General features: G+C 46.9%; 1 protein-coding gene across 1 annotated transcript; it reads left to right on the forward strand.

Moving 5' to 3' along the window:
- Nucleotides 1-27,753, forward strand: LOC146342582 (vomeronasal type-2 receptor 26-like). The gene is made up of 7 exons (XM_084807909.1): nt 1-166; nt 12,832-12,920; nt 14,469-14,760; nt 18,858-19,084; nt 22,419-22,646; nt 25,685-25,811; nt 26,996-27,753. Exons 4-7 carry the CDS (start codon nt 18,872-18,874, stop codon nt 27,751-27,753), a joined length of 1,326 nt encoding a protein of 441 aa, XP_084664035.1. The 5' UTR covers nt 1-166; nt 12,832-12,920; nt 14,469-14,760; nt 18,858-18,871.

The raw sequence follows: 27,753 nt of genomic DNA on the forward strand, positions 1-27,753 counted from the left end.
GGCCTGGCCGGGCCGGGTCTGGCCGGCTGCTCCGCAGAGCTGCCGTGGAGCACAGCCGGCCATTCGAGGATTCCAGGGGGAGGAACGGAGCGCCTCCCCCCCGGACAGGATTCTGGGGGGAGGGATGGAAAGCCTCCCCTGCCACCATCAACATAATCCGCGAAAGGTAAGTCACTTTCGTACATCCGTATAACAGACCCAAAAACTGCATCAGGGGAATTACAAGCTGAGTTACAACTGTTTTATCTGGTATCTGCACTGAGGGTCAGCTTTGTTAAAACAGACCTTCTTTGTTTACATTTAAAACCTAATGTCAGGGTTGGATCTCAGCCCATAGAGTCCCAAAGCAGTTCTGATTCTGAGGAAGAGATACAATCTGTGGGAGAGGAACCCACTCGTTTTTCAGAGGAGCAGGTGGAGGGAGAGCCCCCCCCCCCTGCTCACATGCCTCAGAGCAACAGTGACCCTGGCAGGGAGAGGGAGGGACAACTTGAGTTTGTAGGTGCGAGGCGCAGGTGTAGAGCCAAGTGGGAGGGTGCAGGCACCAAGAGAAGGCACTCAGCCTGCTTAGCATAATGACAACAGCTGTGCCCTGATGCCCCACGGGAAAGGGGTGGACACTTCCCTCTTACTCCTTAAGTTCAGAGGCTTGCCGCACTTTTTCGTCTAAACGGAGACCAACTAGAGGTGTACGAAAACCCACTTACCTGGCTCCGCTGGGGTCCGCAGGTGGGGGGAGCTGATCCGCTCCTCCCCCCAGAATACTGCCCAGCCAGTTCTGCTCTGCAGCCAGTCTGCGGAGCCACCAGCCAGGCCAACCCACAACGGGGCCTCCACCCACTGCCGGGGATGCTGCGGACGCAAATGGCGTCCTGTGTAGGGGACGCCATTTGTGTCCCTACACTAGCCCATGATAGGCTACGTAAATATTTATGTAGCCTATCATGTTTAAAGCAGGGACGCAAATGGCATCCCCTTACGCCATTTGCATCCCTGCTTTAGCCGTGATAGGCTACATAAATATATACGTAGCCTATCACGGGCCAGCATAGGGATGCAAATGGTGGCCGCTACGAAGGCTGCCATTTGCAGCTGCAGCAGACCGGCAGCCGCCAGAGTCGCTGGAGCCACCGCTGCTGTCGCTTCATCCATTGCCAGAGCTGCCACCAGAGCTGCCGCTGCATCCGCCACCAGGTAGGTTCATCCTGGTGGGATTCCGCAGGCTGGCGTGGGGGGAGGCCGTTCCACCACAGACTCTGGGGGCTGGATTCTAAAGAATCCAGCCTCACTGGAATCTGTGGCAGAATTCTCCGCCATCCCTAAGACCAACTGACTCCCTAAGGCTAGAATCCCCTGGTAGGCTGCTCCTTTGAGTTTTCCACTTAGGCTTAGGGGAGGAGTTTGAAGTCACTGAGATTCTGGACTCGCGCCTTTCCCATGGGTGCCTACAATATTTAGTGGACTGGAAAGGCTATGGGTCGGACAAATGTTCCACAAGCCTGAGCCTCTGGGGGGGAGCAAGAGGGAGGGCCTCATGGAAGCGGGGATGATGTCAGGGTTGGATATGAGCCCATAGAGTCCCAAAGCAGTTCTGATTCTGAGGAAGAGACACAATCCGTGGGAGAGGAACCTGCTTGTTTTTCAGAGGCACAGCTGGAGGAAGAACCCCCCCCCACTCACATTCCTGAGAGCGACAGTGACCCTGGCAGGGAGAGGGAGCGACAACTTGAGCTTCTAGACATTTTTTCTAGAGACAAGAGGGAGGTTGCGGGCACCGAAAGGAGGCGCTCAGCCTGCTTGGCGCGACAACAACAGCTGCGCCCTGATGCCCCATGGGATATGGGTGGACTCTCCCCTCCTACTCCTTAAGTTCAGAGGCTTGCTATGTTTTTTCCTCCAAATGGAGACCAATTGACTCCCTAATGCTAGAATCCCCTGGTAGGCTGCTCCTTTGAGTTTTTCACTTAGGCTCAGGCAGTTAGCATCTGTAAGTGTCATTAGGTTGTATGGAAATAAAGCCTTGGAAAAGAGCCCTTTTGTCTGCATGTTGATTCTGGCTACTTGAGGATTACAGACAGCAGCAAGGGCATTCCTGACACCTAATGATCACCTATATATATCTAAAAAGTTAGGAATTCCATTATTGCAGCATTCTTTTAGGTAATTTAGGTGTTCAAGTTACAACTTTTCCAAATCCTTTAGTTATACTTATAGCAAACTATAGAAAAAAGTTAAGAAAGATCTGAATAATTGGAGTAAAATGCCATTCTGATTTTCAAGTAGAATTTCTTTAATAAAAATGATGGTACTGCCAAAATTTACATATTTATTTTACATACTTACCATTGAAATCCCACCACAATGGTTCAACATTTGGCAACAAGAATTGGAGTGTTTTTTTGTTTTTGTTTTTTAGGAAGAAGAAACCCTGAATAATTAAGACTTTTTGGTACAGACTCATTAGAGAAGGAGGTTGGGGATCCCATGTTTAATGCTTTATCATGAATAGGGTTGGGTGGATTCCCTACCTGACGGTCTGTGGGGAATTCACCCATGGGAGGAGGTGATCCGTTCTTCCCCCTGGAATCCTCTTCAGCCAGCTCCACTCCACGGCGATTCCCCAGAACTGCCAGCTGGCTCCAAAGTGCCAGCAATATGGCTGCCATGCCATATCGCTAGGGATGTCAGAGAATTCCACCACGGATCTGGGGGAGGCCGAATGCCAGCGCATTCAGCCCCCCGAAATTGGTGGTGGAACGGTCTGCCCCCCCCGCCCCCCAGGGACGGGACCTAACTTGGGCGGATCTTCCTGGCCGTGGCGGCTCCGGCGGCAGTGCGGCGGCGGTGCAGCGGTGGCCGGTCTTCCAACCTGCTGCCGCTGCCACCGCCATTTCCAGTTTTTAAAAAAACAAAAACGTGATAGGCTACATAAAGACTTACGTAGCCTATCACAGCTAGATTTTTAAAAAACACCGTGATAGGCTACGTAAATTTTTACGTAGCCTATCACGGCTGATTTAGAAGAAAAAAAAAACGCACGTACGCTAGGGATGGCAGAGAATTTCTCCCCGAATCTTCCGGGGGCTGAGCGCCAATGCATTCGGCCCCCCAAATCGGCGGTGAAATTCGCCGCCATCCCCCCGCCCCCCCCGGGACGAGATTACCTTTGGCGAATGTCCCTCCTGGCGGCGGGTCCTGGCGGCGGTTCGGCGGCAGTTCATCGTGGGCGCGGGCAGCGGCCGGTCTCCCGACTGCCTGATGCCACCGCCATTGCAAAAAAAAAAAACCTAAAGTAAAAAAAAAGAAAAAACCACCCGTGATAGGCTACGTAATGATTTACATAGCCTATCACGGCTAGATTTCCAAAGACAGCCGTGATAGGCTACGTAAATCGTCACGTAGCCTATCACGGGTGACTTTGAGAAAAAAAAAAGCGCATACGCAAATGGCGGCGGCCCATGGGTGCCGCCATTTGCGTTACTTATTTTAGCACGTCTAGTCTACGTAAAGATTTACGTAGACTACGACGAAAATAAGGGCACGCTATTTGCGTTGCCCTTATTTTCGCAGTAGTCTACATAAATCTTTATGTAGACTAGACGTGTCAAAATAAGGAACGCAAATGGCGGCGCCCATGGGCCGCCGCCATTTGCGTACGCGCTTTTTTTTTTTCAAAGTCATCCGTGATAGGCTACGTGACGATTTACGTAGCCTATCACGGCTGACTTTGGAAATCTAGCCGTGATCGGCTAGGTAAATCGTTACGTAGCCTATCACGGGGTCTTTTTTTTTTTTTTTACTTTTTGTTTCGTGGCCGGGGAGATGGGGCGCTTCTCCCCGGCCTGAATTTCGGCCGGGTGAGGCGGGAAGCCTCCCCCCCAGCCTGAATTTCAGCCGGGCGAGGTGGGAAGCCTCCCCCCCTTCGCCTGAACTTTGGGGGGGAAAGCGAAGCGCCTCCCCCCCACCGCGAAGCCAACCTGCGAAAAGGTAAGTGACTTTCGTACATCCCTAGCGTACGCAATTGCATACGCCTGGGTTTTTTTTCTTCTTTTAAATCAGCCCTGATAGGCTACGTAAACATTTCCATAGCCTATCATGGCTGACTGCAGGGACACAAGCGCCGGAGGGATGGAACGCCTCCCCCCCGGCCAGAATTTTGGGGGGAGGGACGGAGCGCCTCCTCCCCACCATGAATGTCACCCTTCAAAAAGGTAAGTGACTTTCGTACATCCCTACATATCCCTGGCTGAAGGTATTGACTGTGGACACAAATGGAGTCCAGGACGCCAGTTGCGGCCATGAAGGTCTTAGTTTAAGTAAGGATGTATGAAAGTGATTTACCTTTCCACGGATTATGTTGACGCTCCGTTCCTCCCCTCCCGGAATCCTGGCCAGCCGGCTGTGCTCCACAACAATTCTGCACAGCTGCCAGCCGGCTCCGCCAGCAGCTGAACATCTGTCCGCTGGCTAGCAGGGATGCAAATGGCGGCGGCTGTAGTCGCCGCCTTTTGCATCCCTGCAGTCAGGCGTGATAGGCTACGTAAATGTTTATGTAGCCTATCACGGCTGATTTAAACAAAAAACGCACATACACAAATGGCGGCGGCCATTGCCTCCGCCCTTTGCTTTCTTTATTTTGGCACGTCTTAGTCTACGTAAACATTTACGTAGACTAAGATGGCGAAAATAAGGGGAACGCAAATAGCGTAGCATCTACGCTATTTGCGTTCCCCTTATTTTCGCCGTCTTGGTCTACGTAAATGTTCACGTAGACTAAGATGTGCCAAAATAAGGAACGCAAATGGTGGCGTCCATGGCCGCCACCATTTGTGTACGCGCGTTGTTGTTTTTTTAAGTCAGCCGTTATAGGCTACGTAAACATTTACGTAGCCTATCACGGTGTTTTATTAAAATCTAGCCGTGATAGGCTACGTAAATCTTTACGTAGCCTATCACTTTTTTCTTTTTTTTTTTCAACTGGAAATGGTGGCGGCGGCAGCCTGTCGAAAGACCAGCCACCGCAGCCGCCGCTGCCGAACTGCCGCCACCGCCAGGAAGATCCGCCCAAGGTAAGCCCTGTCCTGGGGGGGTGGCAGGGGGGTGCCACTGATTTTGGGGGGCCGAATGCACTGGCATTCGGCCTCCCCGAGATCCGTGGCGGAACTTCCCTACATCCCTAAGTTTAAGGTAAATGCAGCCATCAGTAGGGAAGTTAGAGAATTCCTCCATGGATCCAAAGGAGGCAAAATTCAAGTGAATTTGGCCCCCTGGAATCTGTAGTGGAATGGAGCAACCCGCCCCACCACCCCGCGAAAGCCCCGTGAAATGGAGCCTATCTGGCTGCGGCTCCGGCGGCGGCCCTGGCGGCAGCAGCAGCTCCGGCGGCTCCAGCTGCTGCCGGGCTGTGGCCGCAAATGGCGGCCGCTACGCCAGCTGCCATTTGTGTCCCTGGCAAGCCATTATAGGCTACCTAAGTATCTACATAGCCTATCACGGCTCAGGGCAGGGACGCAAATGGCGTAGCCACCCCCATTTGTGTCCGTGTCTTTAGCCGTGATAGGCTACGTATATATTTACATAGCCTATCACAGCAAAAGACAGGGGCACAAATGGCACAGTGGCCACTATTTGAGCCCCTGTCTTTTGCCGTGTAGGCTACGTAAATATATACATAGCCCATCATGGCAATAGGAAGGAAAGCAAATGGTGGCCACCATAGCCGCCACCATTTACATCCATGTCTTTAGCTGTGATAGGCTACGTATATATTTATGTAACCTATCATAGCTAAAGACGCGGATGCAAATGGTGGCAGCTACAGCGGCCGCCATTTGCGTCCCTGTGCAGCCCAGCAGCCAGATGTCCTGCTGCAGGCAGCCCTGGCCGGCAGCTCCGTGGAGTCACCATGGAGAGGAGCTGGCCGGGGAGGATTGCAGGGGGAGGGACAGAGCACCTCCCCCCCACCGTGGATTCACCGGCGTGGAGCCAGGTAAGAGTTTCGTACATCCCTAGCCATCAATGGCTGCATTTAGCTTAAACAAAGACCTTTACGGCCGCAAATGGCATCCAGGATGCCATTTGTGCCTCTGTTTTACTTGATAGGCTATGCAATATCTGCATGGCCTATCGCGTGAATGAAAAGCAGGGATGCAAATGGCATCCAGGATGCCATTTATGGCTGTAAAGGTCTTAGTTTAAGCTAAATTCAGCCATTTACGGCTGCATTTACCTGAAACTAACACTGTAACAGACGCAAATGGCGTACTGGGCACCATTTGTGTCCGCAGTCAATCCCCTTCAGCCATCGATACAGCATGGTGGCCGTATTGCTGGCAATCCAGAGCTGGAGGATCCAACCAAAGAGGATTCTGCAGGGAGGCGGAGGTATGTGTTCCGTTTCACCACAGACTCCGGGGGGCTGGATTCTTTAGAATCTGGCCTCATTGGAATCCATGGCAGAATGCTCCGCCATCCCTAATCATGAAGTATTCCAGATCCCCCATTTGCTGTCAGTACTGATGGTTAGGAAAGAAGAAGCAAAACAATGGGTACAAATAGAACAATCTTTGTTACAAAAGGAGCATTTTTGTAGTATTGTGACAACTTCCAATTCCAGGAACTGCAGTTTAAGAAGGATGCAGAAAAGCAGGAGAGGGTTCAGAGGAGGGCAACAAAAATGATCAGGGGACTGGAAACAAAGCCCTGTGGAGAGAGACTGAAAGAACTGGGCATGTCTAGCGTTGAGAAGAGAAGACTGAGGGGAGATATGATAGTGCTCTTCAAGTACTTGAAAGGTTGTCACAGAGAGGAAGGCCAGGATCTCTTCTCGATCATCCCATAGTGCAGGACACAGAATAATGGGCTCAAGTGACAGGAAGCCAGATTCTGGCTGAACGTCAGGAGAAACTTCCTAGGGATGTATGAAAATTACTTACCTGTTCGTGGATTATGTTAATGGGGGGGAGGCATTCCGTCCCTCCCCCCAGAATCCTGGATGGGGGGGAGGCGCTCCGTCCCTCCCCCCCGGAATCCTCCTTGGCCAGCTGTGCTCCGCGGCAGCTCTGCGGAGCAGCCGGCCAGGCCCAGCCAGGCCAGAGCCATCTGCAGCCGGATTCCCGGCCGCGGAGGGCTCTGGGGAAAAAGAAAAAAGAAAACCACGTACGCAAATGGTGGCGGCTACAACCACCGCCATTTACGTTCCTTATTTTTGACATCTTAGTCTACGTAAATATTTACGTAGACTAAGACGGCGAAAATAAGGGGAATGCAAATAGCGTAGTGGACACTATTTGCGTTCCCCTTATTTTCGCCGTCTTAATCTTCGTAATTATTTACGTAGACTAAGATGGCCCAAAATAAGGAACGCAAGTGGGTTAAAAAAAAAAGAGGTGTACGCAAATGGCGGTGGCCGTAGCCGTCGCCATTTGCGTATGCCTTTTTTTTTTACCCCGATGTTTTAGGCTACGTAAAAACTTACGAAGCCTATCACGTCGGTGTAAAAAAAACACAAAAATCCTGCAAATGGTGGCGGTGGCAGCCAGTCGGAAGGCCAGCCGCCGCCAAAGCCGCCACCAAAGCCGCCGCCGGAGCCACCGCCACCCAGAAGATCTGCCCCAGGTAAGTCTCATCCCGGGGGGATCCGTGGGAGGGAGGGGGGTGGCAGGCCGTTCTGCCACAGATTTCGGCAGGCCGAATGCACTGGCGTTCGGCATCCCCGAGATCCGTGGCAGAATTCTCTGCCATCCCTAAAACTTCCTGACTGTTAGAGCAATACGACAATGGAACCAATGACCTAGGGAGGTGGTGGGCTCTCCCACACTGGAAGCATTCAAGATGAGGCCAGACAGCCATCTGTCAGGGATGCTCTGACTTGGATTCCTGCATTGAGCAGGGGGTTGGACTCAGTGGTCTTGTAGGCCCCTCCCAACCCTACTATTCTATGATTCTATGACTTTGTGGGGGATCTCCAAGGCCTGCCCGGCCCTGGGAGACCCCATTGCAGCTGTTTCACCCCCAAGGCCACTCATCAATCAGCCAAAGTAGCAAGAGGAACAGTCAACAGGCTGTTTGGGAGTAGCCACAAGTGGGGAGGCCAGGCAAGCAGTTGCTGCTACTATGCAGTGCATCCCAGAAGTAGCAGGGAGATGCTGCTCAGTGTGCCAGCGTTCTGAGGGGTGAGGGAGAGGCTGCACCAGGAGAGTGTACTTAATAAGGCAGCATTTTGGCAGAAGGGGGAGGACAGAGATAGGATGAAGGAGGCATGTCCGAGACAAACATTGACTTAAGACCAACAAAATGCTGAGGATTTGGAGGAGGAAGAGAAAGCGAAACAAAATGGAGCACAAAGACTGCAGGCAAGCCAAGGCAGGGGACAAAGTCCAGATGAAGGAGGTGTTTCAACCCCTAGCCTAAATCCTTCAGTTGTTAGGGCAGTGGGAAGAGGAATAAGTGCCATCAGGGGATGTAAAGATGGAGAAGGAAAGTTGCACCTGGGATTTTCCCTATTCTTGGTGTAATTTCAGACAATTTGGATGGTGTATTGGGTGCCTCCTGACTGGGAGAGGTTGCATGTGAAGTTTGGTCCCAATCCTGCAAACCTCCACGTTTTTATAGCCATAACCCTCCTTTTTGGTGCACACAGGAGTGCTTCTCCTTTGTGAGTAATTACGCAGGGTTTTGATGGTGCTTCGGGTCCTCCCAACTGGGGGGGGAGGGGCTGTGGGTGAAGCTTGGCCCCAATCCTGCAAACTTCCAGTGCTTTAGAGTCACCACCCTTTTGTCAGGGTGATACTGGGAGCACTGAATTAAGCCCCTATTCTTCACCCCACGGCTATCCCCTCTCATTGGGATATTGTGGAAGCTTAAAGAAAGGTGCTGTGATGGTTTCAATGGGTGAAACAGGGCCGCTGCTTGGGTGGGAGAATTGCAGTCGGACAGGGGGCATGGGGATGACTCAGGCCATGCACAGTAGCATAATCTGTAGTTTATTAGCCAGGTCATGTGGTGGTCTCTTTCAAATGTAAACTACTGTGAGTAGCTTCTTAAGCCACCATGGCTTAAAGTGATGTCCGAATGTGGCCAACATCTCCTTAAAAAGGGTTTGTTTAAGCTGGCTAATTGCTGCACGTCTAATACAGCTAATGTTTCTTTCAACCATAGGTTTTGGCAATGCCCAGTATTTCCCTCTTTGGGGAATAAACTTGCTATTGGAAGACTGTAATATTTACTGATGTACATGTGCTTTTAAATTATCTGCCTGCATCCTGGAAGTTAATGCAAGATCAACACAAATGGATTCTCTGTGCAAGTTTGGCAGCTAGACGACTGATATTCTTATTCTTATTATTTCTATACCACCCAATAGCCAAAGCTCTCTGGGTGGTTCACAAAAATTAAAACCCAAAAGCACACAGTAAAACAATATAAAATATAAAAGCATTAAAACCACAATATAACAATACAACAAGAATAAAACCAGAATAAAACGTAGCAACAATGCAGATATTTAAAATACAGATTTAAAACAGCAAAGCTAAAAGACTAGAAAACTAAAATGCAAAAATGCCTAGGAAAATAGAAAGGTCTTCACCTGGCGCCAGAAGGAATACAATGTAGGTGCCAGGCGAACCTCACTAGGGAGCTCATTCCATAGCCGGGGTGCCACAGCAGAAAAACCCCTCCTCCTAGTAGCCACACGCCTCACTTCCTTTGGCAGAGGCTCACTGAGAAGGACTGCTGAGGATGATCTTAAGGTCCAGGCAGCTACATATGGGAGGAGGCGATCCTTCATATAACCTGGACCCAAGCCATTAAGGGCTTTGGATGTTAATAACAACACTATGAATCGGGCCTGGAAATGGACTGGAAATGGACAGTCCCTGTTAACAATTTTGCTGCCCTATTTTGGACTAGCTGAAGTTTCCGGATGGTTTTCAAAGGCAGCCCCATGTATAAGGCATTGCAGTAATCCAGATGAGAAGTTATCAGGGCATGGACCACTGTAGCTAGGCTATCTCTGTCCAGATAAGGGCGTAGTTGGTATACCAGCCTAAGCTGATAAAAAGTGATCCATGCCACTGAGTTCACCTGTGCCTCAAGTGACAGTTCTGGATCCAAGAGCACCCCCAAACTACAAACCTGATCCTTTACAGGGAGTGCAACCCCCTCCAGAACAGGTTGAATATCACCTAGCCGAGCAGATGAACCACCCAGTAACACTACCTCCATCTTGTCTGGATTGAGTGTCAGTTTATTGGCCCTCATCCAGTCCATTACGATTTCCAGGCACTGATTCAGAACAGCCACTGCCTAACTTGGGTTTGATGAGAAAGAGAGGTAGAGCGGGGTATCATCTGCATATAGATTGCACCTCAGCCCATACCTCCGGATAATAGGGATGTACGAATCCCACTCACCCGTCCAGTCCGGGGCATCTGCAGTGTGGGGGAGGCGCTCTGTCCCTCCCCCCGGAATCCTCCCTGGCTGGCTCCACTCCATGGTGACTCCGTGGAGCCTCCGGCCAGGGCCGGACGCAGCAGGAATTCCGGCCGCTGCCAGGCTGCTGTGGCCGCAAATGGCGGCCATCATAGCAGCCGCTATTTGCGTGGCTGCCTTTTGCCATGATAGGCTACATAAATACTTACATAGCCTATCACGGCAAAGAGCAGGGGGGCAAAAGGCATAGCAGCTGCCATTTGTGCCCCTGCATTTTGTTGTGATAGGCTACATAAGTATTTACGTAGCCTATCATGGCAAAAGGCAGCCACACAAATGGCGGCCACTACGACGACCGCCAGTTGCGGCCATAGCAGCCCGGCAGCAGCTGGGAGGCCAGCTGGAGCTGCTGCCGAATCCACTGCCGACACCAGGTAAGCTCCATCCTGGAGGGATTCCACAGGGGGGCAGGGGGGATTGCCCTGGTCCACCACGGACTCTGGGGGGCTGGATTCTAAAGAATCCATCTTTCATGTAGATGTTGAACAGCATAGGGTATAAAATAGACCCCTGTGGAACTCCATGGCATAATTGCCATGCCACAGAGCAATAATCCCCCAGCACCACCTTCTGCAACTGGCCATCCAAATAGGAGCAGAACCACTGCAGTGCAGTGCCTCCAATTCCCAACCCAGACAACCTATCCAGAAAGATACCATTGCCAATGGTATCGAAAGCCACTGAGAGGTCCAGAAAAATCGACAGGATTACACTCCTCCTGTCTCTCTCCTAGCAGATATTACAGCATTGGAAGGATAAACACTAATGACTTATCTCCTATAATGCAATGGATGTTTATGTATAATTTTTAGAAAGCTGTATTTTCACACACACACACACACACACAAACACACACACTTGTGATATATTCCAATTTATGCAATGACTTTTTCCCTCTTTCCCTTTTTGTTTTATTTTGTATTCTTCAAAATTCACAATAAAAATAATTAAAAATTAATTGAGATGGGGGAGAAAGTTGTCTACACTGAAAATCCTACATTTCCCTCTTCTCTTCCAATCAGAGGTATACTGTCTCTAAACATAGAGGCTCTCTCGGAGGATTTTCCAGGGAAGAGGTCTGAATATACTTCTTCTGTATGGAAGGGTGGATGGGGAGAAGAGGAGATATATTCCTTTCTCTTGCAACTAGACGCATACTGCCTTTGAACATGGCAGTCATGAAACAGGTAGTGAAGAGATTTCATCAAAAACTCAATGCTGAAGAAGCAGAAGTTAGGACTACACCCACACAACTCTGCTAATGAGCTAGTGTTACAGCTACTTCCTTGAGGAATTCTGACCTTGTGTGGGTCGACTCAAAATTAAGTCAAATAGTCCATTCTTATTTGGTCCCAAGTAAAGGTGGATGTACCTGGGGAAAACTCCCCACAGGGCAAACACTGAGGTCTGCAAGAGTAATAAAATGAAATGAAATAAAATAAAATACATTTTTAAGAGAAATTAAAATATCCTACTCATTCCTTCAAGTGGCAACGTTATCACCGTGTTAGACACTCTTGTAAAGTCCAGCAATTGCCTTGAGGTTTTCTTACTTGTTTGTTGATTTTGCAAATCACTTTGTTTTGCTTGTGTTGGTTGGTGTGTGTGTCTGTGTGTGAAACAAAATGCTGCTAAATGCTAATGGATTTCATTTCACTTGCTTTCCTGGACAGTCCCCAGTTACTAAGCTTGCAATCTGATAATATCTAAAACCTTACAGTCCAGGTTCCTCTCTGTTGTGTCTCTCACTCATGGGCGGGAGATAATTTAGGTACACGCCTTCATACTTTTTGGAAGAAGCTAAACAATGTGTGTGTGTGTGTGTGTGTGTGTGTGTGCATGTGCGTGTGTGTGTATATATATATATATATATATATATATATATATATATATGCATGCTTGTAGCCTGCCCCCTGCTTTCTAGGGAAGAAAAGAAAGACCTGGTTCAAATGATCACTGCAGCTCACTGTTACCTATTAGCCACGGGAGAGTGTAGCACCCATGGGCACCAGGTTGGTGATCCAAGCTGCTTCTGCAGCTTTCCATTATGGGCAAACCTGGTGAGGGTGGCTTGCTGGGGTGCTCGGCAAGCCACCCAGAAACAATGGGGTGTTTTACAGTTGAGGATGGCTTTTCAACCACCTGAGCAACACATCCGTGCTGGGTTGGCACATAATGGAAAGCTATTCAAAATGGTGGCTGCTGCCGCAACAAGAAGCCACATCTGGGAATCCCCCCATGGTGGTTTCTGTTCCCATGGGAATCCGGCCTATGACTTTGAGAGCAAAATGGAACTTCCATATTCAGAGACAGTAAAGTATCTCTCTCACCCAACAGTGACACTAAACAGAGTGGCGTTGGGCAGCTGAAACTCGCTCAGCCTGTGGAAGAGGCAAATCTTTCCTCCAAACTTGGAAGAAGACAAGGTAATTATCATCATTGTTATTATTATTCAAAGTAGATGTAGTGGCATAGCAGTGTTTTACAATATTATCTATAGGATGGGTGAAGGGAGAAAGGGGGTTGTCCAAATTCCCTGAAGTGTAGGCAGGGATGAACTAATACCCAGTAATCTTCTAGCAACCCTGTATAACCACCTCAGCCTGTGCCAGGGGACTCTCAGTCCTTTTGGGACATGACTGGGGTGCCAAAATAAGAGTTCCAGCCAGCACCCAATATTTTAAGCCTCCAGCCTAAAGCGTTACATGGTAGCAAGGAACACAGCAGATACGGTGAAGGAGACCTTGGGAAATCCACTGCATGTGAAATTTCCTATTTGAATTCTAAATAGTCGCAGTTTTGCAAAGTGGCTGCATGTGCACATTTTGCAATCTTTAGAGCAACTTTTTTTTCTTGGTATGGATTGAGTTATTACAACCTTTCTTGTTTCTTGCTGCCATCATGGTAAATCAGAGAACATGCTTGCAGAGACTAAGAAACAGGTTTTCTTCTGAAATTGTGCAGAGGACATGCCACTCTGAGTAGGTAATTATCTCCCTTGAAATTACCCAATTAAATGTTATTACTTGTATAGCTCCTCCAACTCCCTGGAGGATCGAAACGGCCATTAGCAATTGTGCATACAAGGACTAAATGATGTGATAAATATGCCCTGTGCCCCCTTCACAGCTGTGCTCCATCAGCCAGGTGGACTCCAAATTTACGCTGTCCTGCTGTAGCTCTGAATCTGCCATCTAAATACACATTTGTGTAAAGTTGTGCAAGTCCAGCAGTGCTCTGATGATAATGTGTGAACAGGTGAACTGGTCTCTTACAGGAAGATTTTCATATGTGATTGTAGTATTTGGGGGGTTGGCATTAATGCTGCTCCCAAAGAGTGCTTGTGGGATTCCTGACATTAAATATAGCAGCACTGAGCCTACTCCCATTCATCATAAGTATTATCAGTCAGGGGATCTCATCACTGGTGGCATAATTTCTCTGATTGACCTTGTTTCACTTCGAATAACATTCACAAACCATCCTTTGGAGGACACTGTCACCGCTCTCAGGTAAGGAAGTGGATATTTTAACCTCTGTCCAGATAACAGTCCAGACATGAGAATTCCCTAGATTAGCGGTTGCTTCAGTCATGTGGGCAGTACACATAGCATCTTTTTCTTTTCTTTTCAAAAAAGCATCCTACCCCTGCCTCCTCAATGACTATTAGGAGGAGGAGTTGTAACAGTAGTAGTTGTAGTATCAATGTAGTAATAGTGGTGAATTAATCTTGCATTCTGCAGACACAGATGCATATTCCTCATCAAAATCCATCCCTCCTTGTGGTTTAATGTACAGTGTGAATGGTGGTGGTGGTGGTGGTGGTGGTGGTGGTGGAATTCCAAAGCTCAGTACTGCATCAAACGTTTTCAGGAAGGTTGTCAATATATACCAACAACAATTGATATGTTGAACTACAATGTAGGCGGCATTGTGTTGTGAAGGAGTTGGACTGCATACACCTGTCATTGCAGGTTGCTGCCCCAGAGTTACCAACACATCTTGGCTTTGGCTTTTGCTGTAAAGGAGATTAATGAAAAAACCCAGATCTTACCCAACATCACCCTTGGTTTCAACATCTACAATAACTATTTTAGTGGAAAACATACCTATGGTGCCACAATGGAACTTCTCTCCAGACCAGGCAGAATCATCCCTAACTACAAATGTGATCTCCAGAACGATCTGATAGCAGTCATTGGGGGACCGAACACTAATGACTGTCTCGACATGGCAACTGTCCTGAGCATCTACAAGTTATCACAGGTAAGTTGTATGCATGAAGCAGGGGAGTTTTTAAAAAGATATTCCATCTTTCCAAGCCATTGAGATGTGTTGCTGGATAGAGACAAGAACATGGGTGATTGAAATGGGGAAGTAAGCCTTGTATCTTGCAGAATGGACCAATCCTGTCCGAGGAAAGGAACCTCATTCTTCATTTGTCATTGTGAAATAGCAATAACATTTGTTTAAATAAAAACTTCATAGATAATTCATTTTCAGATATGTGCTTTCTGCTCTGACAATGGGAAGCATCTTTCTATACTCTCATTTAAGGATTGTGCTCCCCTTAGAAGGAAGCCTCCCATCTCAGAAGTGTCTGAATCTCCCGTGCTCTGCCAGGCTGTTGCTGGGAAAGGGGTGGAGAGGAAATTTCTCCTCTTTTCCCTTCTTTTACAAAATGTACCTCTGGATAGGCCTTTGAGACCATCAAGAGAGTTGCACTTCTGGAGCTAGAGAGACCATAGGATTTCTCATATCCTGGCCTCTCCTTTTCCCTGCCCTTCCCTCCCTGTGCACGACTGCATCTCCTTTTCACTCCCTCCAAGGACATAATTTCAGCTTCATAAAACTGCCACCATGGTTCTTTCCACCTTGGCTGCATTGCAGCAGGGGTGGAGATTGAAAGTCCAAGTTATGTTCCCCCTACAACAATATCCTGTAGGGGGAATTTGAAAAATCCCATGTCATCTAAGCTGCTCTACCAGCGACCATGGGATTGTTCTCTAATTCACATTTTCATGCACTTCACATAGCACATTTCAGTAATGCACCAGACACTGTTGCCAATACTTGGCCACATGGGCCAAAAGTCTGACTCAGTGTGAAATAGTTTCCTGTGTCCTTGTGTTCCTGGGCCTTACCTTGATATAGCTTGCCCTTGTCCACTTATTCCATGGAGAAAACAACAAGGCAGCACCAGACAGGTAGATGGGAGTGTCAGGAGATTTCCTTTTCAGGCATGCCACAAATGACAAATCACCTCTCCTTGGGATGCATGAAACATCCCTAATTGGGATAAGCCATCAATGAAATAAAATAGGACTGAGCCAAATGGTCCTTTTGCTCTTTCTTTGACAAACTCTTTTGTTTGGGACAGGTTGACAAAGTTAAGAAAAAGGGGTGACCAGGTCTCCTTCATTCCTTTGACTTTCTCAGCCTCAGGGTCAAATCTCCTTAATCAAATTATTTAATTCTATCAACACTATTAGCTACCTCCAAGCTAACAAATATAACTTGGTTATTGACACCTTTTGGAATTGCTTCAGGGCAACTTCTACACCTTCTGTGTCCATGTTGGGTTGGGCTGCTGAAAATCTCACTCAACCCGTGATTAGAGATGGCAGAGAATTCCACCACAGACTCCAATGAGGCCTGATTCTAAAAAATCCGCCCCCCCCCCCGGAATCTGTGGTGGAACCAATCACCCACTTCCGCCACCTCGCAAAGTCTCCCCGGAATGGATCCTACCTGCCACCATCCGTCCGCTGCCATCCGCTTGCCATTGGCTGCTGGTCTGGGGGAAATTTCTAGGGGTGGGGGGGAAATAGAACATTTCATTTTTGACACTCTCATCTTAACATGTTTTCTCTGAAGTTAGTCCTATTGTTTTTCATGGCATTTTCTTTAAAATAAGCATCCTTGGGATTTCCAGATAATCTATTTTCCACTTTGCAGTCCAGTAAGAATTCATGAGAAATTTATTTCACTTTGGTTTTGACTGGACTTTACACTATTGACACCTCTTGGTCCCAAATGTAGACTTGAACACAATCAGCATTTAAAGTCTATAAATCTCCCAGCTTGCAGTATGTTTGCAGACACCCAAAATGTGTTCAATGGAATGCATGCAATTCAAAAACGTACATGAAAAATACATAGCTGTGAAAAACATACGCACAAACATGCTGTAACCAGTGGGATAAAAATGCATACAATCATAAAATGTGCACAAACATGCCTTCATAAATGGGATAAGATGTGTACATTTAAGAAAAAAATGGGCACAACTGAGGTGAACATTTGAAAACAAGCTCATGAAAATACTCACGCATTTTCAATGTGAACATAAGAAAGAAAGCGTGCAATCTGATTTGGACATGAAGTGGGATGAGCTTCAAGCTAGAATTCAGAAACTTGACAAGCTCTTATTTTATTTTATTTTATTTTATTTTAATGGCACACCTCTAAAGTCCAGTTATAATTTGCATGTGAAGAAATGGTGTTCTGTCAAGTGGTCAAAGGCCCACATGGGCTGGTAGAGACGAGCCTGGAAGAAAGTCCAGTATCTCAGTCATCAACGTTTCCACCGGCCTCGCCTCACCCCCACCACCTCAGAGCCTGACAAATCCTGCAGCCTTGAGGACAGTGCAAGAAAGTGGTGTTTGTTGAAGAGAGACTGCTATCAAAACCATGGGGCACTAAGAAGGACAGCAGTCTTTACCTCTCCAGGCAAGAGACTGAGAAAAGAACCCCAGTGAGAGCTGGAAGGAAAAGGCTGCCACAGGGGAAAAGTGTGGCTGCCAAACAGGAAGTGTTGGTCCTTAGTAGAGAACTCCATGTTGCCTTTGTGGAGTGCAGGTATAGTTGTCCTTGTATGTAGTGTCTATCCCTCCTGGGTTTATTCTCTTTCTATTAGTTTTAAACCACTGGACTAGATCAGTTTAATTGCACTGAGTATTTTAGAAATTGCATAGATTATTTTCTTTGTATTCCAGGTTGAAACCAGACTTAATCATACTTCAGTGGGATTTAAGTTAATCCTTACTGACTTGTCCCATTGATTTCAATGGGTCTACTCAAAGTTTGATTAAATATGGAACCAATTCAATTTGTGAATATTAATTGTGGAGAATCTGCCATTGCCATTATGGATGGAGTTCAATTTGATTTTGGATGAAATATATCTATTTATCTCTGTGTGTGACTTTATTCACACACTTCTTTTTGCTTTAAGCTATTGGAATAGATAATTTGTGTTATATATCACAATGTTGTATGAATGGGTTGATATTCTTTTCTGGTAAACATACTTATTGAGAGTCAGGTTATTCCTTGTAGATTTGAATTGTCATGATTATTCCTTTTGATGTGTCACGTTGTGAGCCACTTTTGTCACCTTCCTGTAGGCAAAGTGCCATACAAGTAAAACAATTAGGGATGAAGTTATGTATCTGGACAGGGGGTGCTTGATAGGCTCTCTGGTGCCAGGTATGTTCTCTGTATTTGCAATTCCATTGGATTCACCAAAGTGGAGAATATGGATCCTGCCTCTTCATAAGTAGTAATTAAAGACACAAATTAAAATGCACAAGTAAAAATCTGGATTGGATCTCAGTTGATGTTAGGAGATAGACATCCCAATGTATCATTGCACAAAGAGACTACCTCCCCCTCCCTTCATTTACTGAGGAGTTATCTCTAAACTTTTCCTGCCTTATCTCAATTTCCTTAGCTCATATACGGTTCTGCTCCAGACATGAACACCAAAAACCAAGCCGTTTTCTTCCACTGGATGTCTCCTAATGAGGTGCATCAGTATAGGGGGATTCTTCAGCTCTTTGTGCATTTCAGGTGGACATGGATTGGGTTGATTTACCTTGATGTTGGCAGTGTGCAAGAGATATTGCTACAGAGTGTGTTTCCCATGTTTTCCAAGAGTGGCATCTGTTTTGACTTCATGGAAAAATTAACTCCTGGAACTCCCAGTGATGTCACTAAAGCGGTGAGGGATATAAAAAAAACCATAAGTGTTGTTGCGATAAGCAGAGCAAATACAGTGATTTTTCATAGTGATTTTCAGAGTATAATAAATTTAATGGTGTTGCTCATAACAGCAGAATCTGAGACTATACCAGAGATAACAAAAGTGTGGATTATGACAGCAGATATGGATTTCACATCATTTGCAGCTCTAAGGAGTTCAGATATCCATTTCATCCACGGTTCTATATCCCTTGCAATTCATTCAAGGGAGGTGTTTGGATTCCAGGAATTTCTTCAGATGAGGAATCCTACTTTGGAAAAAGAAGATGGTTTTCTGGTGGACTTTTGGCAACAGGTATTTAATTGCTTGTTCCCAGGTTCCACTGTAGACATGATAGGTGAGGACGTCTGCACTGGCGAGGAGAAACTGGAGACTCTTCCTGCAACTGTTTTTGAAATGCGCATGACCAGCCACAGCTACAGCATCTATAATGCTGTCTATGCCATTGCAAATGCTTTGTATAACATGCATTTATCCATATCCAAACACAAAACAATGGTGAATGGAGGAAGACAGAGGCACCTCAATCAGCAGTTATGGAAGGTAATCTCTATGAGAAAATAGAAGAGCTAATCATAAATGTTTATTTATTTATTTATTTATTTATTATTAAATTTATTAATCGCCCATCTGGCTGGCCACCCAGCCACTCTGGGCGATGTACAACACACAATAAAACAGTTTAAAACAATAAAATTCTACAATAAAAACATCTTTTAAAATACCCTAACCCACCCCAAATGCCTGCCTGAACAACCACATTTTGAATGCACGATGGAAGCTCATTAAAGAGGGGGCATGATGGAGTTCCCTAGGGAGGGAGTTCCACAGAGTGGGGGCCACCACAGAAAAGGCCTTCTCCCTCATCCCCTCCAGTCTAGCTGTCCTGGCTGATGGGACAGAGAGAAGGCCATCCGAGGCTGATCTTGTTAAGCGGCCTGTCTGGTGCTTCTGGAGGCGCTCCTTAAGATAGGCTGGGCCAGAACCATATAGGATTTTAAAGGTCAAAACCAACACCTTGAATTTCGCCCAGAAAACAACTGGTAACCAGTGCTACTCCTTCAGCACTGGAGTGATGTGATCATGCCAGCGGCTGCCTTTAATCAGGCGAGCCGCCGCGTTCTGTACCAGCTGCAGTTTCCAAACCGTCTTCAAGGGTAACCCCACGTAGAGCGCATTACAGTAGTCTAAATGAGGGGAGACCAGGGCATGTACTACCGATGGGAGCAGATGGTCAGGAAGGAAGGGGCGCAGCTGCCGTATCAGATGGAGTTGATACAGCGCTGTCCGGCTCACACAGCTGACACCTGAGCCTCCATGGACAGCTGGGAGTCCAAAATGACCCCCAGGCTGCGGACCTGGTCTTTCAAGGGTAGCCGTACCCCATTCAACACCAGGTCAACATCCCCTAGCCTCCTCTTGTCTCCCACCAAAAGTACCTCGGTCTTGTCAGGGTTCAGCTTCAGCTTATTCCTCCCCATCCAGCCACTCACCATCTCCAAACATTTGGACAGGGATTCTACGGCCAACCTTGGTGAAGATTTGAACGAGAGGTAGAGCTGCGTGTCATCTGCATATTGGTGACACTGCACCCCAAACCTCCTGATGATAGCCCCCAGCGGCTTCACATAGATGTTAAATAGCATCGGGGAGAGGATGGAACCCTGTGGCACCCCACAGGTAAGTGGCCACGGGTCTGAAACCTCCTCTTCCAGTGCTACCCTCTGGTACCTGCCGGAGAGGAAGGACCAGAACCACCGCAATACATTGTCTCCAATGCCCAACCCCCCCAGGCAGTCCAGGAGGATACCGTGGTCAACGGTATCAAAAGCCGCTGAGAGGTCGAGGAGAACAAGGAAGGAGCATTCACCCCTATCCAGAGCCCTCCTCATATCATCTACCAAGGTGACCAAGGCCGTTTGTGTCCCATGCCCAAGTCTGAAGCCTGACTGAAATGGGTCTAGATAATCAGTTCCTTCCAAGTTTCCCTTCAACTGCACCACCACCACCCGCTAGATCACCTTGCCCAAAAATGGCAGATTTGAGACTGGGCGAAAGTTATTCAGAACTTGAGGATCCAAGGAGGGCTTCTTTAAGAGCGGTCTTATCACTGCCTCCTTGAGGGCTGATGGCATCACTCCCTCCTCAAGGGAGGTGTTCACCACCGCCCTGATCCCCTCACCCAGTCTCTCTCTGCAGCCCATAATGAGCCAAGATGGGCAAGGATCAAGTAAGCAGGTGTTTGGCTGTACAGATGAAAGCACCTTGTCCACTTCATCAGGAGGAAGAAGCTGAAACCGATCCCACAAAACCGGTTTGCCACAGGCTGCCTCTTGCTCACTAACTGTATCCACAGTGTGCAGAGTAACACACCTAATCTGATCAATTTTATCTGCAAAGTGCCTTGCCAAGGCCTCACAGGAGGCCTTAGAATGCTCCAGTGGTTCCGGAGCCACAGGACCGAGCAGGCTCCGGACCACTTGGAACAGCCTCCTGGGACAGCACGATGGGTGCAGCATAATATTCCTCTTTTGCTGCCTTCACCGCCACGTGATAGGCTGAAGATACAGCTCTAGCCCGTGTCTGATCGTCTTTGGAGCGAGACTTCTGCCACCGGTGCTCTAGCCGTCTCACCTCCTGTTTCAGAGCTCGTAACCGTGGATTGAACCATTGTGCAGTCCGAGCCCTGTTCAGGGGGAGAGGGCATTTCGGAGCCACCTGATCTAATACCCCAGTGATTGCGGCATTCCAGCCACCCACCAGGGTCTCGACCGAGTGGCCGTTGGTGTGCCCCAGAGAATCCCCAAGCGCATTCAGGAATCCATTTGGATCCATAAGACTCCTGGGGCAGACCATTTTAATGGGTCCTCTACCCCTGCGGAGGGGTTGTGGAACCAAGAAGTCCAACATTACCAGATAGTGATCTGACCATGACAAGGGGGTGGTGGATATACCCCCGACTTCCAGATCACTCCCCGCTTCTCCAGAAACAAACACAAGGTCTAGTGCATGACCGGCTACATGGGTGGGCCCAGTTGGAATATGGTGCAGCTCCCAGGAGGCTATGGTCTCCATGAAGTCCTGAGGTGCTCCTGTGAGGATGGCCTCCGAATGTACGTTGAAGTCCCCCAACACCAGTAAGTTAGGGGACTGTACACACACATCAGAGACCACCTCCAGCACCTTGGCCAGGGAGTCAGTCGTGCAGTGGGGTGGACGGTACACGAGCAGAATCCCCAGACTGCCCTTTGGGCCCAACCTCCAGTACATGCACTCAGCAACCTTGGTCTCCCGGAGAGGGGGTCTGGTGAAGACCAAGGACTCTCAGTAGATAACAGCCACTCCCCCTCCCCGATCCCCAGCCCTCAGCTGCTGTGCATACGAAAATCCAGCTGGACACATGGCTGCAAGGGTTGGAGCAGCAGCCTCGGCCAGCCAGGTCTCCATAATACATGCCAGGTCTGCACCCTCATCCAGGATCATGTCATGGATGAGGGAGGTTTTCTGGGTAACAGACCTGGCATTGCAGAGCAGCAAACGAAGGCCAGAAGATAGGGTCATGCCTCCTCCAACCATCCTTTGGCTCTGGACAGGCCCGGAGCAGGGGACAGATATTACACATCTCTCCCTTGTTCCCCTTACCTGGCATGGCCTGCCCCTAGCACTCCGCTAGGTTGGGCATTGGAGACAGTTAAGGGGACATTAACTATCGATCTGATGTGAATATCTGTGAACCACCCAGAGAGCTTCAGTTATAGGGTGGTTAAGCAATATACCGAATGAATGATGAATCAATCAATCAATCAATGTGAATGACAATTCACAAAGACATATATTTCTATCATCTTGTTACAATCTCTTTCCCCCTCCTATTTAGCTCCACCACTTTCTGAGAACTGTCTCGTTTAACAACAGTGCCGGGGAAATGATTTCCTTTGACCAAAATGAGGAATTAATAGCTCGATTTGACATTGTCAACTGGATCACATTCCCAAACCAGTCCTTCCTTCGAGTCAAAGTTGGGAGTATAGACTCACAGGCGCCCCAAGGAAAGCAGTTCACTATTACTGAGAAGAGCATCCTGTGGCCCAGCAGGCTGAACCAGGTAGGATTCATGTCATTTTAACATTTTACTTATTCCTGAAGTGTCCAACATTCCTGAGTGTTCAGATACCGAAATAGCACTGTTTACCATCAAACTGCTATGTCGTTTTTTAATCAAACCTAGAGCTAAGGAAAAATTCCAGAGAAGACTTTTGTGTACATACATTCTGTATAAGTAGACTAATAGGTATATTTCTTATTTCTTTCCCATCTTCTGTGAAGAATCACCATTTATTTTGTGTGGCGGCCTCCATCCCCTCCCCGCAAGAATGACTTGCAATTGTACTAGGCACGTGACACGGTGGACTCAAAATGATCACCAGGATGCCAACACCACTGTCATCTACAGTCAAAACAGCAATAAGGATGTCAGAGAAATTCGTCTGAGGAGTCAAGTTCACCAGCAACTTGGACTCCTGGACTCCAGCTCACTTACCTGTGAGCTGGACTGACTAGATCTGTATCAAGTTGGACCAGCTTGTGGAATTTTGGATACGATTTTCCTCCCCCCTGAAAATCGGCATTTGCTCACATTGCAGCCATGATATGCCCCAATTGCGGTTGTACAAATTACTTAACTTGAACAAATTACAGGTCCCATATGCTCAAGTAGAGCATATCTATGTCCACACTTTGCACACTGTCCAAAAGTTGAATGAATTATGCAAATTTGGGGCATAATTCGGGTAAATGCTGATTTGGGGGAGGGAATGCAAAAGATCTCGCATTTCTGGAAAAAGCCCCCAGCTTGGCCTGGGGGCTCTGGGGAAATCCGTTGAACTCCAAAATGGATGGATTTCCCTGCAATGGCCATCCATAAGCAGCACAAAAAATAACATTAGGAGAAAGAAAGAAGCACTGCTATTGCCAGTGTTAAATTTACCCCCCCCAAAAAAAAAAGAAACCTGCTGTCAGGAGCGGTAGCCCTCCCTCTAGAAATCAACAAAATGGAGAATCGAACTTCAAGTTAATAAGGCTCTAATTTAGCTGATGGCAAGCTTTTCCACAATACAGACTCAGTGAATCTCAAAGACAGCCCAGGCCTGAATAGCCAGTCCTGAGCTCTCTGTTAGGGAAGGCTTTTGCAATGTAGAGAAGCTGGTTCCAAACTGACAATAGCCACTAACTGAAAATGGCAAAAGGGTGGCTCCCTTTTGCATTAGCTCTAGTGAGTGGTAATTCTTGCAGAGCATCTCAAACCACTCCATAACTCTGCCCACTTAGACCGATAACATGCCCTTGCATCAACCAAGTCATGCCCCTTCTCCTCCTCAGAGGGACTTGGCTTCCTGGGGTGGAGGAGGGGGGACACAGTGTTTCAGAAAGAGCCACCTGGTTGTCATGGCCTTGGGAAGATTCTTCCCCCAATCCTGTGGACTCTCAGGGAATTTCCTCCCCTGCCCTCTGCCCTAACTATTTTAATTCCAGATCTTAATCAGAATTGGAATAATCAGAAAGCACAGGGGCTCTGGGCTCAATCCTGACACCTATGTTGGAGAATTTCTTCTCCCCGGGGGTACATTTGGGAAATATTTCCAAATTTTCTGCTCAGAAATAGGGTAGACAATCTTGAGAGGCAATTTGCACACTTCAAAATGTCTAACCTAGGATGTCTACCTCCCCAAAATGAGAAGTGATATTTCTCAATAATGATTTTGTCTTTAATAACTTGTCATGAGCACCACCTGAAAGCATTTCTGTTTAGCAAGACCCTTAAAATAAAGTTGAAGAAGAAAATTTCCTAATACAATTTTAAATTTCCATCCAAAATGATATTTAAAAAATGGTCTCCCTAATTTTTGCTGCTTTTGAATAAGGTGGAGAATTTTGAGTGCAAGGTTGCCCAAGACCCCAACCCTTTCCTATTGGGATAGCCTCTGACATCACAAGCTAATATAGCCCAGCTTTCACTCAAAGAATAACTCCATTCTTTCCTAAATGTCCCACCATAAACTACTGTTTCTTCTGGATGTTTTGGGAGCGGAAGACCACTTCCAGGGGTTGGTATAAAGGAGTTGTGTCAAGGAATAATGGGCAACTGACACACATGAGTTAGATGCCTGCATCTTTTCAAACGAAGAGGATCTAAAGAGCCTCTTGTTGAGGGTGAAAGTGGAGAGTGCAAAAGCTGGTTTGAAACTCAGCATTAAAAAACGAAGATCATGGCATCTGGCCCCATCACTTCCTGGCATATAGAAGGGGAAGAAATGGAAGCAGTGACAGATTTTATCTTCTTGGGCTCCAAGATCACCGCAGACGGTGACTGTAGCCATGAAATTAAAAGATGCTTGCTCCTTGGGAGGGAAAGCTATGGCGAACCTAGACAGCATAGTAAGAAGGAGAGACATCACCTTGCCGACAAAGATTTGTATAATCAAAGCTATGGTTTTCCCAGTAGCAACGTATGGCTGTGAGAGCTGTACTATAAGGAAGGCTGAGCGCCAAAGAATTGATGCTTTCGAACTGTGGTGCTGGAGAAGATTCTTATGAGTCCCCTGGACTGCAAGGAGGTCCAATCAGACAATCCTAAAGGAAATCAACCCTGACTGTGACTGCTCATTGGAAAGACAGATACTGAAGCTGAAGCTCCAATATTTTGGCCACCTAATGTGAAGAGAAAACTCCCTGGAAAAGATCCTGATGCTGGGAAAAATTGAAGGCAAAAGGAGAAGGGGATGGCAGAGGATGAGATGGCTAGATAGCATCACCAATGCAATGAATATGAACTTGAGCACACTCCGGGAGAGAGCGCAGGACAGGAAGGCCTGGCGTGCTATGGTCCATGGGGTCATGAAGTGTCAGACATGACTTAACAACTGAACAACGACGAATCTTTTCAAATACAAATGCAAAGCGTTGTTGTTGTTGTTGATGTTGTTGTTGTTGATGATGTTGTTGTCTAAATGTTAAAAGTCCTCTTCTTTCTTTTAAGGAATGGCATAACCTGAGGCTGGATGCCCATCCAGATATGGTGACATGCCTCTCTCAACAAAATAATTTGTGAATGTTAAAATATTTTTCTCTTCCATTTATGGACAGGCAAAGCCCCTCTCTGTGTGTAATGAAAACTGCCATTCAGGTTATAGAAAGACCATGAAGGAGGGGGAGCCATTTTGCTGTTATGATTGCCTTCCATGTCCAAAAGGGAAAATATCAAACCAGATAGGTAAGAAGGATTGCGTATTGAGGGTACGATATTGCCTGGGTTACAATTTACAGAATTGAAAAGTTTCCCAATTTGGTGTTAAACATTTGTGCTGGATACAGAAGGAACTCAGATGCAGTCTCTATGGTTTTTCCTGTGTCAGTGTAAATTAATGTATAAGCCTGTGAAAACATAGGCCAGGGACTGTACCAGAATTAACTAAGGTGGAATTATCACTGAGATTGCCATGTGAATCATGGAGATGTAAGAATCCACTGTGAGAGTGATTCCTTACCTCTGTGTGAACAGTAATTGTTGTTCAGGAGTTAAATTAAGAAGATATGTGAACAGAAAAAAACATTATCAAGTCATCTGCAAATATTCATGCTCCATTTTGACCTGTAGAACAACATTGTCAGCCATTGTGAATTGTGAATTGATTTATTTGCCTGCTTGCCATGAGGTAGCTAATTTAGATTTTCCTGAAGCCAGTTATGCTTTGGTAACATCATCAGGGAAAGTATCAGGCTTAGCTAAAGGAATTTCTCCATGTTACCTTTATTTACTCTTTTTTTCCGACTGTCTGGGAAAGAGTTCGAGCACAGATGACAAGAAACTTTCAGTAATGGAGTTTAAATTCCCTGGGTCGGTATATTCTGATGGGAAGTACACTCATACTTTTTATCAGTGTTGAAGTGCCCTGGTAGCTGTTGGTTCACCCTGCACATTCTATACACTGCTTTTCTAGTGTTGTTTCAAGCTTTATATTCCACATGGTCTGCAAAACCACAACAGATGTCATTGTGTGTGCTACAAGGTATAAGTGTGCAAGCAAGATATACTGTCACCCAGATGTGATCGTATCAGTATGACACGAGGTGTAGGTCTGCCCCAGTTCATACAGTAAACTGTAATTGCAGGAAATGGTTGCAAAATTGTCATTAAGATTTAAACCCTGATCCACCCACCCCATACATGGCAATGCAATATTGAATGTGATTGTATAGAGAGGGTCCAAATATATATTTATATTTAGCTGCACATTTGGTTTCCAGACATGGATGACTGCTTTCAGTGTCCAGAAGATCATTATCCAAACGATAACCAGGATTCATGCCTTCCTAAGTATATAAGCTACCTATCGTATCAAGAACCTTTGGGGACCATCTTGACCACATTGGCTCTTTTGCTTTCTTTCATCACAGTTTTGGTGCTTGAAATCTTCACAAAGTACCATGACACACCCATTGTCAAAGCCAACAACCGGAACATCTCCTACATTCTTCTCATCTCGCTCCTGCTTTCCTTCCTTTGTATATTGCTCTTCATCGGCCGACCTAAGAAGGTGACATGTCTCCTTCAACAAACCACCTTTGGCATCATCTTCTCTGTGGCTGTTTCTTGCATGTTGGCCAAAACCATCACTGTGGTCCTAGCTTTCATGGCCACCAAGCCAGGATCGAGGATGAGGAAATGGGTGGGAGAAAGACTGGCCACCTCCATTGTTCTTTGTGGCTTCCTTATTCAAGCCAGTATTTGCATTGTTTGGCTGGCAACCTCTCCCCCATTCCCAGATTTTGACATGCACTCAATGACTGACAACATTTTACTGAAATGCAATGAAGGGTCAGACACAATGTTTTACTGCATCCTTGGCTTTATGGGGTTCCTTGCTCTTATGAGTTTCATTGTGGCTTTCCTATCGAGGAAGTTACCAGGCAGTTTCCAGGAAACCAAGTCTATCACCTTTAGTATGTTGCTGTTTTGCAGTGTTTGGTTGTCCTTTGTTCCAACGTACCTGAGCACCAAAGGAAAATACATGGTGGCTGTAGAGGTCTTTTCCATCTTGTCCTCCAGTGCTGGATTACTGGGTTGTGTCTTTTTCCCCAAATGCTATATGATCATCTTGAGGCCTGATCTGAACAAAAAAGTGTATTTAATCAAAAGGAAAAATAATGAATAA

The sequence above is a fragment of the Heloderma suspectum genome, chromosome 6 (genome assembly GCF_057233095.1).
Source record: "Heloderma suspectum isolate Gila_16-S chromosome 6, 16-S_ref, whole genome shotgun sequence".
Taxonomy (NCBI): domain Eukaryota; kingdom Metazoa; phylum Chordata; class Lepidosauria; order Squamata; family Helodermatidae; genus Heloderma; species Heloderma suspectum.

Excerpts from the sequence above, each read along its gene's own strand:
- LOC146342582 (XM_084807909.1), top strand. The coding sequence starts at position 18,872 with ATGATAGGTGAGGACGTCTGCACTGGCGAGGAGAAACTGGAGACTCTT. Across the intron at positions 19,085-22,418 it reads TCAATCAGCAGTTATGGAAG|CTCCACCACTTTCTGAGAAC; the intron begins GTAATCTCTATG and ends CCTCCTATTTAG. Across the intron at positions 25,812-26,995 it reads GAAAATATCAAACCAGATAG|TTTTGGTGCTTGAAATCTTC; the intron begins GTAAGAAGGATT and ends CTTTCATCACAG.